The following is a 13,165-nucleotide window of genomic DNA, read 5'->3' on the forward strand; positions in this document are numbered from 1 at the left end:
AGTTTTAGGACTTTTAAACAGTTTTTAGCAGTTTTAATTGTATTGTATCGGCATTGTTTGCCTCCCTGGGCTCTTTTGGAGGAAGGGTGAGATATAAACTTCAGTAAATCAGGCACATGCTTTTGGGAGTAAGTATTCCCATTTGCATCAAGCAGGTGTTACAAAGCAATAAATTAATTTCCGCCTGCCCCAAAGTCCATTTCTCTCTCCCTAAACTGCACCAAGGCTTCACTTCGTCCCATATTTGACTTTCAAGTGCTTTTTGAGAACTTATTTTTATGCTAACAGCCGTATTGCCATTGTTTAAAATTTATCTAAATTTTCTCTTTTTAAAAAAACTCTTTAAATTTCTCTTTAAAAGTAGCCAGCCACTTTCCTGGTTGTTCTGTATTGCTTTAAAATGTTTTAATGTATGACTGCATCGAATAATTGAAAACATGACTGCTCTTGCCACTCGTGAGGCGATTGCTTATAAATGTAGACTTTGAATGGACAAGTGTATACGGTAAATGAGTTATCAATTTCATTACAACATATAGGTTAAAAATAAAGACATATGTATTTGGATGATAATAACATCTATATATTAGATAAGCATATATGGAATTGTAATTCTTATAGTGATACAGTATAGCATACCTTTCTTTTTTATATAAAAAAAATCACGTTTTCACTTTTTCCCCTATGTTCTTTAAGTGTTGTTAAAAATGCAGTCCTCCGTTGTCTCCTGAGACGGATGGATGCCAATAATAATAATAATACTAAATGAATAAAACATTTTAATGTTGCTCTCCACCTCTCTGAAGTTTTGCAAGAGCGTAGCATATAAATAAATACTTTAATAAACAAATACATTTTCTTGCAAGGAAGAAGCCCATTGAGCTCTGTGAGGCTTACATCTGAGTTAAAACACACAGGGCTCAGCATATTCCCCTTCTCCAAACCCGCTATTTTATTCCTGATGGATGCACAGGATGTTTTCATTATTTTCTCCTTTCCACTCCTCCTGGTCTCCCCACTCCACCAGCTTTGTAACTGCCCCACCACAGAGATAGAAAAAGAGAGGTACAGTATTGCAACAGAGCCTTCACTTCCGGCTCCTGTCTTCAGGCCTCTGCAAGGAGCATAATGCAAAAATTAAGTTTCCCTCCACCAGCCCACCTCTGACCTTTTAAAGTGATTAGTGTTGTTGTTCTTTATGTGGTGCCATTAATATGCACGGCACTTTGCTTGGGGAGCTACAACTCATGAAAACGCAAATATAGCTCTGCTGCTGGTCCATAAGGGGACGGTGAAATTCACAGCTACATTGACTGGCCTCCAGGACTACAACTCCCATCAGTCCCAGTGAGCAGGGGTTGTAGTCGAAAAAAAATATATATGAGGGGGCACCAAGTCTGGCCTTGAAGCAGAGCTTTCCAAACTGTGCGTCGTGACACATTAGCGTGTCAAGCTGGAAAGGGGTTAGTTTAGCCTCTGGTTTGCTAGTAAAACTGAATTAAAACTGTGTCGCGAAATGGTGCATGTCTAAAATGTGTGTCACCAACATGAAAAGCTTGGAGAGCTCAGCCTTGAAGAATAGAGAGTCCAGCTGTTTAAGGCTGAATCTGCAACCAGAGGATTTTCCACTACCTGAAGATAAGGCTTTGCATTTTGTGAGGTTTGCACTCCCTTCTGACCATGAGGAAATTGCCTCAATTGACTACTTTTAATAGCAATAATAATTTTATGAGTTATACTTTGCCAATCTGGCTGGGTTGCCCCAACCACTCTTTTAGCTAGAAAACCATTCAAAAGCAATCTCTGGTGTGTGTTTGTGTGTTGCCACGGATAAGTATACAAGCTGAATGTTGAAAGATTTGGGACAGATTTTTTTAAAAATCCTTCACGCAGCGCAGAGTTAAACTGCGGAACTCACTGCCACAGGATTCTAAGGCATAAACTGCCTCTGATAAACGTGTACACAAGCTGACCTTGCGGCTACATCCAGCCAAATTTTGGTACTGTACTTAACAAAGTGTTGATGATGAAAGGTTCTGTGGAACCCAGAGGCTTGCCAGGCATTCTGCCAGATAAGGGTTTAACTTTGTGATGCATTTTATTGTTTTATGTCTTTTCTTCTGGTTTATTTATTAGTCTTGCAATGTAGCTTCAACTACACAGATAAATATTATTATTTCTTTAACTTCTGTACCACCCCTTATCTGAAGATCACAGGGTGGTTTACACTATAGAAACAATATTCCAAATATAAACACAATCATGCAAATATTCAGAATGTAAACACAATATTTGGAAGCTTGCCACACTGTTGTGATATCTGGGTTGGAACCAGAACTCAACCCCCTGCCCCAAACACCTAACCATTTTGAAATCCTGTGATTTCCATCATCACCTTCTGATTGCTACCCATCTATGATTTCCACGCATCTCTCCCCACAGGAGGGGAAAGTGCTCTTGTGCTAAAATCCTGCTTGCGGGCATCTGTTTGGAATCATAAGAGTGGGAAGGGGACCCTGAGCATCATCTAGTCTGACCCCCTTGCAATGCAGGAATCCCAGGAACGGCTGGTGGGGAAAACATCCTGCCTGAAACAGCGGAGGGCTGCTGCCAGTCAGTGCAAACACGAAAGCTTATACAGTACCAGAACAAACTTAGTTGGTTTATAAGGTGCTACTAGCCAAAATGTTTAAAAAATAAAATTTTTATTTAACACTGAGCTGGATGAGGCAAGTTCCTATTTCCCTACGAGTGTTGAGCACAGGTTTCTCCTGCGCAGGCCACGCACAGATGCAATCTCGGGTTAAACTGCAAGAAATTTAAAAAAGTGCCATTTATTTTGCCATTATTTTGCATCCGCAATCGCAAGGAACCCACAACACGCACCTCTGCCTCCCCCCTTTTCATCTTGCACTTAGGGTGGCTCTTGTTACACCAAGCGGGAAGCGGCGCTGAAATGGACTGCGCCATTTCAGGCTACGGGGTGGGTAGGTTTATTTTTAAAATAATAATTAAAAAAACCCCAACTGCACCTTGCAATGAGAAAGGTGCCGCTGTAGGAGATTCCCCCCCCCATGCCGTGCTGCGTTTCTGCTGGCAGCGGTTTTGAAACGACCCCCATATATCATATCATTTAAAAGTTGGTATGTCCCGCTAGCTGCCTGTCTGGAGCGGAACAAACCATTTCGCCACCCTGTTCCGGGGGGGGGGGAGGAGGAGTTGGAGATAGAGAGAGGAAAAAGAAGGAAGAGACCAAGGCCTAAATCATTCCTGACTTCATTTTAATAGTTTAAGCCAGCTCGAGGGGGGAGGGGGGAGGGAGGCTTCCCCAGAAAGGAAGAAGAGGGGAGAGTTTCCTTGACCCAACCCGCGAACGTGTGAATGCGACTCCTGGTAGGCTACAGGGTTTGCAAAAACGCGGGGGGAAGAGAGGAGGAGAATCTGGGCTTCGGCGGCTTTCCTTGCAAAAGCGGCTGAGTGCATCGGAAGGAGAAGCAAGTGAGTGCTGTTGTTCTTCTGCCCCCTTCCTCCAGATGTGCCAGGGGGGCCCCAAAGGTGCGGAGCAGTGGGGTTACCTCTTGGCATTTCTGGGTGTCTTTGGAAGCGCGCGCGCGCTCCAAAACGTAGACTTATTAAAAAAGGCTGCATAGACTGAAGAGCCTCATTGTCTGCAGAGGAGACTTCGCAGTCGCTTGCGAAGCCATTTTGTTTGCGAGGAAGGCAGAGCTTTGCCTAGCAGAGAAAACATATCCTGGATTTTTATTTATTACTTTTATTATCATCATCATTATTATTTATTAATTAAACAGGGAGCTGTGATTTTGGTGGCAGGGGAGGGGTGTTTCTGTTTTTGTGTTCAAACTCGCATTCTTATTTCCTAGGGGGAAGCGTGTGGTTGTTGTTTTTAAATTACGCATTTGTTGCTTTTGAAAAGATGCACGTGGGAAGGCAGTTTTCGCCAGAGCAAGCCGTAGCTCAGTGGCTTTGAGTGCAGAAGGCCCCAGGTTCAGTCTGCCGGTAGAGCCTGGAGCCCCCAGCCTCAAATCCTGGAGAGCTGCTGCCAGCCCGTGTTGACTATATGGAGCTGTGCGCCCTGAGCTAGGTGGGCTCCATGGGAGGGAGTCAACGCTCCTCCTGCTCAGAGTAAACCCACGAGCATGCTTGACTTTAATTTCAGTGGGTCTGCTCTAGGCAAAACTTAAGTTGCAAGTGTAAGGCGGCTTTTGGTGTTGCAAAGGAAAGTATTTCTGTTACTGTCCTCAGTGTTACAGTGTTGTGGAAACATGAGTTGTGACAAGCCCTGGTGCACAAGACTCTTGCACCCTTTATTAGTCCAGCTGGGATAGCTCGGTGCAGCATTTCCCAACCTTGGGCCTCCAGCTGTTTTGGGACTACAACTCCCATAATCCTCAGCTAGCAAGACCAGTGGTCAGGGATGATGGGAATTGTAGTTCGAAAACAGCTGGAGGCCCAAGGTTGGGAAACACTGTGGGGCTGGTGACGGCAACGTTGCAGGTTCGATCCCTGAATGGGGCAGCTGCATCTTCCTGCATTGCAAGGGGGTCAGACTAGATGATGCTGAGGGTCCCTTCCAACCCTGTGAGTCTTTGAGCTCTGATTAGTCACATCAAAGAGGGAGTTTCCTTCCTCTACGTAACTGTTAAAGCTGTAAGGGCCCTGGCCTCATTGGCATCCAGCTACCTTACATCCCTTCGAGTTAGTCCACTTCTCATAGTGTGGGTTGCGAGGGGGGTTTTGTGCCAGCCTTGCAATTCAGTCCAGTGCGGTTACGCTCTCGGGCAGCAATCCTGTAACCGCTTACCTGGGAGTAAGTTCCATTGAGCTCTGTGAGGTACTGAGGCTTACTTCTAAGTAGGCTCATATATCAGCATGGTACTGTTGCTGCAGGTTGAGGGTTCCTGGGGGGTGGGTCATGTATCCCATATTATTATCACTACTACTACTACTACTACTACTACTACTGTTTATTGCATTTATATCCTACTTTTTTCTCCAAAAAGCTCAAGAGGGCATTTATGGTTCTCCCCCATTAATTTGATTTTGAATTGATTTTAGAGTGAATTGATTTTAGGATGCTGTGTTACTTTTATTGTTGTTAGCCGCTCTGAGCCCAGCTTCGACTGGGGAGGGCGAGATATAAATAAAATTTTATTATTATTATTTATTATTATTATTTGATCCCCACAACAACCCTGCGAGGCAGGTTAGGCTGAGAGGCAGTGACTGGCTCAAGAAACATCCACTAAAATGGCCTTGTCGCACTCTCTGTACAGACCCAGTGCTCAATTACCTACAAAAGCCTTGTGCTCCACTAATATGCAAGCAGCATGCATATCGCCCAGTCAAGCAAAATGCAGCAACCACAGCAACATGCATCATTCTGGGTTTTTATGTCTATAGCTCCAACTATATCTCTGTTTGTCACTATTTTCTCTTGCTCTTTCCCCTGGTAAATCACACTCCCCACTTCACCTCTCAGACAGAAGTAAACCCACTGAACGAAAGAGGGCTTAAACTTGGAATAAACATGCCCAAGATTGCATCTTCCATCTCTGAGGGGGATCCCATTCAAACAGAGAGAGAAAGAGAGATTCTCTGATATGTCATAGCCATAAACACCAAATTGCTTTTACAAAATTAAGACTTGATCTTATCGCCATCTGCCTTTCTGGATTGCCTTTGGAAATCACTTTTAAAGCTGCAAGGAATTTTCTTTGGATCAGTGTTTCTGTGTGTTCTGCAAGACAAGACACTGTTCATTACATCACCCAGTGTCCCCTCTATAAAGATCCTCGTGGAAAACATCTGTCTTGAGTTCAGCTGTGGGGGAAATGTTATTACGTCAACCGAGTTTGTGTGGTTTTTACTGCTGGCCAAGGAAAATAAGGCTACCTTGTATTTGTGTTGGCTGCTGGGAAATTAAAAGCCAGATTTCAGTGCCTTTCAGTGCCTTTCCCCCGCTTTGTTCCAGCAGAACAAATAAAATGGTTACTGTTGAATCAACTCCCTTCCCTTAAAGGTTGTGGAATGTTAGACTAGCAATTTCCCTAAAGAAGGAATTGGTCAGCCTGCAGCCTAACAGTGTGGGGTAGTGGTTAGAGAGAGTCAGGCTAGGAGACCAGGGTTCAAATCGCTGCTCATTCATGAAGCTCACTGGGTGTGACTTCGGCTCAGTCTGACCTACCTCACAAGGTTATTATGGGGTGTAAATGTAGGATTGCCAAAAGTCTGGAATCTCCTGGACTTACCCAGAATACTGCATCCGCAAGCAGTGTCTGGGCGGAAGTCGGCGAAATGTCTGGTCAGATCCAGACATATTGCAGCCCATGTGTCGGCAGTATCGTTCTTGCCTCAGAAATAGCTCAAAAACTTCCCATTTCTTTGCGATTTTGCTAAAAAAGCCCAACGACGCCTCCTCTCCGGATATGAAACATGCCAACCCTAATAAAATGAGAAGGGAGGGAACCATGTACCCTGAGGTTGGTTTGCTCAGTTTTATTCCCTACCCCAAATAAAGCGCTGAGAAGTGAATATTTGCATTTATTGCCTCTTTTCTTTCCTCTTTTCCAAGGCGTTAGCTGGAGATGTCCTCTCATTCTTTGCCCTTGAGATTCTCTCTAGAGGGTTAAATCCACCAAGTCCGGATTCCTAGAGGAATACCTGTCTAGGAACCAAAGATGTGAATGGTCAAAGTCCTAGACAGGCAAGACATTGACTAGGCTCTTGCATACTACCATAGTGGCAGTATTCTCAGTGGAAAGAACCCCAGCAATTGAGGGGTGTTGAGCACCAATTGAGGGGTGTTGAGCACCATCCAGGATCCAGTGTGCTTCCGGAAATATGGGCAAGAGGAACAAAAGTTCTGCTTTGCCATTTTTTTTAGGTTGGATCCAGCTCTTTTCACCTGTACACTCATAATGGCTGGAGTTAACACAGAGACGTAAATGTCCATCTGCTCGTTGGGTCGGCCTGAGAAGGAGTCCGCATGCAGACATGGCGAGCTGTTGCTCAGTGCCCAGATGCAACAACCGGCGTTGGCGTGGATCCCACGTCACGTTTCACAGGTAAGCTGGGCCACCTGGAAGGAATTGTGGTGGGTGGGGTATGAATTATTGCAAAATCTCCTCCTGCCTTGCTCTAATATAGAATCATAGCATCATAGAGTTGGAAGAGACCACAAGGGCCATCGAGTCCAATCCCCTGCCAAGCAGGAAACACCATCAGAGCACTCCTGACATATGGTTGTCAAGCCTCTGCTTAAAGACCTCCAAAGAAGGAGAGTCCACCACACTCCTTGGCAGCAAATTCCACTGTCAAACAGCTCTTACTGTCAGGAAGTTATTCCTAATGTTTAGGTGGAATCTTCTTTCTTGTAGTTTGGATCCATTGCTCCGTGTCCGCTTCTCTGGAGCAGCAGAAAACAACCTTTCTCCCTCCTCTATGTGACATCCTTTTATATATTTGAACATGGCTATCATATCACCCCTTAACCTCCTCTTCTCCAGGCTAAACATGCCCAGCTCCCTTAGCCGTTCCTCATAAGGCATCGTTTCCAGGCCTTTGACCATTTTGGTTGCCCTCCTCTGGACACGTTCCAGTTTGTCAGTGTCCTTCTTGAACTGTGGTGCCCAGAACTGGACACAGTACTCCAGGTGAGGTCTGACCAGAGCAGAATACAGTGGCACTATTACTTCCCTTGATCTAGTGCAGTTCTGTGACACAATTCTGGTCACCACCATTTAAGAAGGATGTTTCATTGTACACAGGTTGTACAATGACAATAAAGGTATTATTATTATTAGTATTAGTATTAGTATTATTTATTATTATGTTTACAAGCTGGAATGTGTGCAGAGGAGGGCAGCCAAGATGATATGGGGTCATTTACACTGAGTAAAATTGGCAAAAATGTATAACTCCAAATCAAATGGAAATGTAAAGAGAAAGAAGGTTATTTTTATCATATGTTAATGCTTACTGGGAAATGATATATAATGAATTGAAAAAGATGTTTAAAATAACATTTGTAAAATAACCCAGAAGCTTTCCTTTTGGGAATTATAGAGACACAACTACCTAACCTGTACAGAATTTTTTTTTTGTATGCCACTATAGCGGCAAGAATGTTACTTGCCTAGAATTGGAAAGAAAAAGAAGTCCCAGCAAGAGGAGAATAGATACAAAAACTTAAAGAATCGGCAGAATTAGCAAAACTTACTGGAAAAATAAGAAATCAAGATAACATACTTTTTATAAAAGAATGGAAATGGTTTGTTGAATATTTACAGATAAACTGTAAACAGATAAGAACATTGGCAGGATTATTGTAATAACCTGCAGTTTTATAAGAGTATATAGATGAATAAATGAGCAAAATAAGTTAATTTGGTTATACAGAAAATATTAAAAATAAATTGAAGGGACCACAGAAAGAGGGGGAAGGAAGCCAAGGGTTGAAACATTAAAATGATTGTAAAATTATTGAAATGTATAAAATTGAAAATCAAAATAAGACGATCAAGGGTCTGGAAAGCAAGCCTGACGAGGCGTGCTTGAAGGAGCTGGGTATGTTCAGCCTGGAAAAGAGGAGACTGAGGGGAGATAGGATAGCCATCTTCAAATATCTCAAGGGCTGCCACATGGAAGATGGTGGAAGCTTGTTTCCTCCTGCTCTGGAGGGTAGGACTCGAACCCATGGCTTCAAGTTACAAGAAAGGAGATTCTGACTAAGCACCAGGAAGAACTTTCTGACAGTAAGAGCTGTTCAACAGTGGAACTCCCTCCCACCAGATGTCAAAGAGAAAAATAACTACCAAACTTTTAGAAGACATCTAAAGGCAGCCCTGTTTAGGGAAGCTTTTAATGTTTAATAGGTTATTGTATTTTAGTGTTTTGTTGGAGCCGCCCAGAGTGGCTGGGGGGACCCAGCCAGATAAATAATATCTGGATAAATAATAAATTATTATTGTTGTTGTTGTTATTATTATTAGTAGTAGTAATAGTGTATGGCAATTTCCACGACTATGTGAATGCCCAACTCTTTAAGATTCAAAACAAAATTGTTTCAGGTTTCCTCTCACAAAGGAAGACCTGTTGAAAAAGTGGCTCGTGAACATCGGACGTCAGAACTTCACTCCCTCGTACAACGACGTCGTGTGCTCAGAGCACTTTAGGAGGACGGATTTCTGGGGCAAAGTGGCTTCCGGGCGGCGGGAACTCAAACCCGGAGCAATCCCGACTGTCGTTCGTCAACCGAAAAAGGTGGGGGGATTTATTTATTTTTTAAAGACAAAACAGAAGGTGCGCACACGCCGTACATTTAAACTACTGGGAAGTGTAGTTTGTTCAGGGGGTTGGGGGGTTGTAGCTCTGTGAGGGTAAACTACTGTTTCCAGGATTATTTTTTTGAGGAAAGCCGAGTACTTTAAATGTACGGTGGCTCAAAGCCTGATGATCCATTCGACGATGCTCAGGAATTACTTATCTGTGTTTTTTATCTTGTATTTTTATCTTGTGAACAGCCATCAGATCTTTGGATGAATATAAATCTAATAACTAAAAATAATAGTAGAGAAAATCAAGGCTGGTATATACCGTAAATCTAATAAATAAAAATAACAATAATAAAATCAGTCATCATTATTTGATTTAATGTACCCTTTAAAAATATAGGAATGGGTTAAGGCAAATTCCTTCCTGTTATAAGAAAAACTGCTCCCTTTCCTTTATGGGGTATTCCAGAGCCCAACCCTATCGTAAAAGAAAACAGAGGCCAGCCAGAGTACATTGAGAAGCATAATTTGAGGTTTATTCAGGGAACTTTTGCAACAGGGTCCCCGCTCACCACACACAGGAGGGAGGAGAACCCAGAACAATGGTGTGCAAGCCTTTATGTAAACTTTTGAAATTGCCCACCCTGTAGTCCAAGACCCAACCCCACCCCCCAAAAAAACCCCATCATACATACATCACAGAAGGAGGCAGTCTACAGCAGAAGTCCTGCCTGCCAGGATACCTGATAGCGGTCACTGATTGCATTACCTGGGCAGCCTGGCCATTCTTTTGTCATGGTTAATACTTTAGCAGAGACATCACCTTGCCAACAAAGGTCCGTATAGTGAAAGCCATGGTTTTCCCAGCAGTGATGTATGGAAGTGAAAGCTGGACCATAAAGAAGGCTGATCGCCGAAGAATGGATGCTTTTGAATTGTGGTGCTGGAGGAGACTCTTGAGAGTCCCATGGACTGCAAGAAGATCCAACCTATCCATTCTTAAGGAGATCAGCCCTGAGTGCTCACTGGAAGGACAGATCGTGAAGCTGAGGCTCCAAGACTTTGGCCACCTCATGAGAAGAGAAGACTCCCTGGAAAAGACCCTGATGTTGGGAAAGATGGAGGGCACAAGGAGAAGGGGATGACAGAGATGGTTGGACAGTGTTCTCGAAGCTACCAGCATGAGTTTGACCACACTGCGGGAGGCAGTGGAAGACAGGAGTGCCTGGCGTGCTCTGGTCCAGGGGGTCACGAAGAGTCGGACACGACTAAACAACAACAATACTTTAGCTCCTGAATCCAGGTCACAGGTTCACCCTATTCATACACAAATACGTCCTTAAGACAGGATTTGCAAGCAAAAAGACAATGGGAAGGCTTTCCCCATTTGCCTCCTTTACTGCAGAGGAATATCTGAGGTCATTGGGAGAGTCAAAATGGCTTCAGGATTGCTCTCCTGTGATATTTCAGACACATGGTTCATATATTTAGATATGTGTGCATTTATGAATATTTCTTCTATGTTCGAGACCTTAAAATTCTTATAACAACCGGAACAACTAACTCACTCTGAAACTCACCTACAGGTGTACCTAACACCAAGGAAATTAGCACTAATACGCCCAGGAACCTCACCAAAATGCTGGAGAGGGTGCACCTCCACAGGCACATACCTCCACATGTGGTGGGAATGCCCCAAAATCCAACTATTTTGGACAACAGCCATACAAGAAATATGTAAAATAACGAAGTCATAACCCACCTACTTTCAGCAGCCAGAAGCATCATAGCCAGACACTGGAGAGACCTGTCAGGAGTAAGCATGGACCAATAGTACCAAATAGTATGGGAAACAGCCCTACTAGAAAAATTAACCAATAAACTGAAACTGACACGGGGACAAACAGAAGAAGATGCCTTTATCCCCTTTATCACATAGACAGCCCAACAAGACAATGACAAAAATCCACCAACAGCATGCAAATCAATATGGCTAACCTGATTCAAAAACACACACACACACACACACGAAAACAAAGTTCACCACAGCCAATCACAAACAAGCAACTGCACCCGAGGCCAACCCCAATTTCTCTCACCACCAAAGGAACACAAGTGAATAGCAAAGAGAACCCGCACAAAGACGCTGACACAAAACCCCACACATACATTAAGCAAATTAGAAACATCGCCTCCCAACCCCCCCTCTCTCGCCTCCCCCCCCCTCCACCTCTTCCCCCCCTTTTTCTTTCTAATGTAACCCTAATGTCTCAACAAATGAAACTGACCTATGGAAAACGTAACTTGAAAAAAGAGACATTGGGCATACCTTTGTAAACCAAGAAAACTTTAATAAAAAACAATAACAATCGGAACAACTCTGTATTTTACCCCTCTGTCTTGGAACGTAAACATCATTGTGGACTTAATAATAATAATAATAATAATAATAATTTATTATACCCCTTCCATCTGGCTGAGTTTTCCCAGCCACTCTGGGCAGCTCCCAATCAAATGTTAAAAACAGTACAGCATTAAATATTAAAAACCTCCCTAAAAATAAAAAAAAACTCCCTAAACAGGGCTACCTTCAGATGTCTTTTAAAGATAGGATAGCTGCTTATTTCCTTGACATCTGATGGGAGGGCGTTCCACAGGGCGGGCGCCACCACCAAGAAGGCCCTCTGTCTGGTTCCCTGTAACCTCACTTCTCGCAGTGAGGGAACCGCCAGAAGGCCCTCAGCACTGGATCTTAGTGTCTGGGCTGAACGATGGGGGTGGAGATGCTCCTTCAGGTATACTGGACCAAGGCCGTTTAGGGCTTTAAAGGTCAGCACCAACACTTTGAATTGTGCTCGGAAACGTACTGGGAGCCAATGCAGATCTCTCAGTACGGGTGTTATGTGGTCCCGGCGGCCACTTCCAGTCACCAGTCTAGCTACCACATTCTGGATTAATTGCAGTTTCCAGGTCACCTTCAATAATCATTTAATAATGGCCTCGGAGCTCCTTTAAGTGCCCTGCTGCAAAATCAGGCCATTGGCCTACCTTGCCCCAGGCTGTCTACGCCCATTGTGGTGACTTCCAGATTTTGTGGACTCCAACTTCCATGAGCCCCGGAAAGCACGGCCAATCGTTAGCGATCATGAGGAGGAGGGGAAATAAAGATGTGTTCCTATTGGTCTGATGCTCTTTGGTTTGTCTTACATTTACAAATGACAAAGGCAGAATGGCAGAAGACGATTTGCAACCAGGAAGTGTTGCAAAGGGGCCTGGCTTTCTGAGACAGAGACTCTCACCAGGCCAAAATCCAAGCTCTCTTCTCCCACAGCAAAAGCGGCTTCGGTTACTGCTTTTGTTGCATTTTAGGACTGCTTCGTAACTGCTCTTTGTTTTACTTTGCTTTCGCAGGGCTCTGGAAAGGGTCTTGCTAAAACGAGAAAGTGCCTGGTCCGGCGTAAACCGCCCGATCTGGAACCAAGCAGCCAAACTTTGGCAGTCGGCGAAAGCAATGTCGAAGCGGCAGCAGCCTCCAAGAGCGACATTGTGACACTGGAGCATTCGTACTCTGCACCGGCAAGCCCAGGTGAAGCCAGAAAAGTTCATAATAAATGACAGGCCTCTGGGAAAGATGCTCAGCTTGGTGGTGCTAAGCAGAAGAATGTTTTACCGTATTTTTCGCTCTATAACACGCACCCGACCATAACACGCACGTAGTTTTTAGAGGAGGAAAACAAGAAAAAAAATATTCTAAACGAAACAGTGGATCTATGATTTTTGTGGTTCATGCTGTGGCCACAGACGTGTGATCTGACAGTGAGTTTGGAATAGCCCAATGCAAAAATCCTGAGGATCCATGTGGATCCATGCTT

At 43.9% G+C, this 13,165-nt stretch overlaps 1 protein-coding gene across 17 annotated transcripts in view; it reads left to right on the forward strand.

Annotated features, from left to right (window-relative positions):
* The window catches only part of LOC310670102 (uncharacterized protein), a 32,518-nt gene that overhangs the window by 742 nt on the left and 18,611 nt on the right, over nt 1-13,165 (forward strand). For 4 of the 17 annotated variants that reach the window (XM_083424737.1, XM_083424748.1, XM_083424739.1 and 1 more), the window contains exons 1-4: nt 3,211-3,555; nt 6,905-7,085; nt 9,090-9,282; nt 12,705-12,879. In XM_083424737.1, the coding sequence (XP_083280863.1) occupies nt 7,015-7,085; nt 9,090-9,282; nt 12,705-12,879 (439 nt within the window). In that variant the 5' untranslated portion in view covers nt 3,211-3,555; nt 6,905-7,014. Of the gene's footprint in view, nt 1-3,132; nt 3,556-5,966; nt 6,725-6,904; nt 7,086-9,089; nt 9,283-12,704; nt 12,880-13,165 lie in introns of those variants that run through there. The other 13 variants (XM_083424736.1, XM_083424741.1, XM_083424742.1 and 10 more) reach the window with 9 other exon arrangements.

This window comes from Podarcis tiliguerta (genome assembly GCF_965153285.1).
Source record: "Podarcis tiliguerta genome assembly, chromosome: 2".
NCBI lineage: Eukaryota > Metazoa > Chordata > Lepidosauria > Squamata > Lacertidae > Podarcis > Podarcis tiliguerta.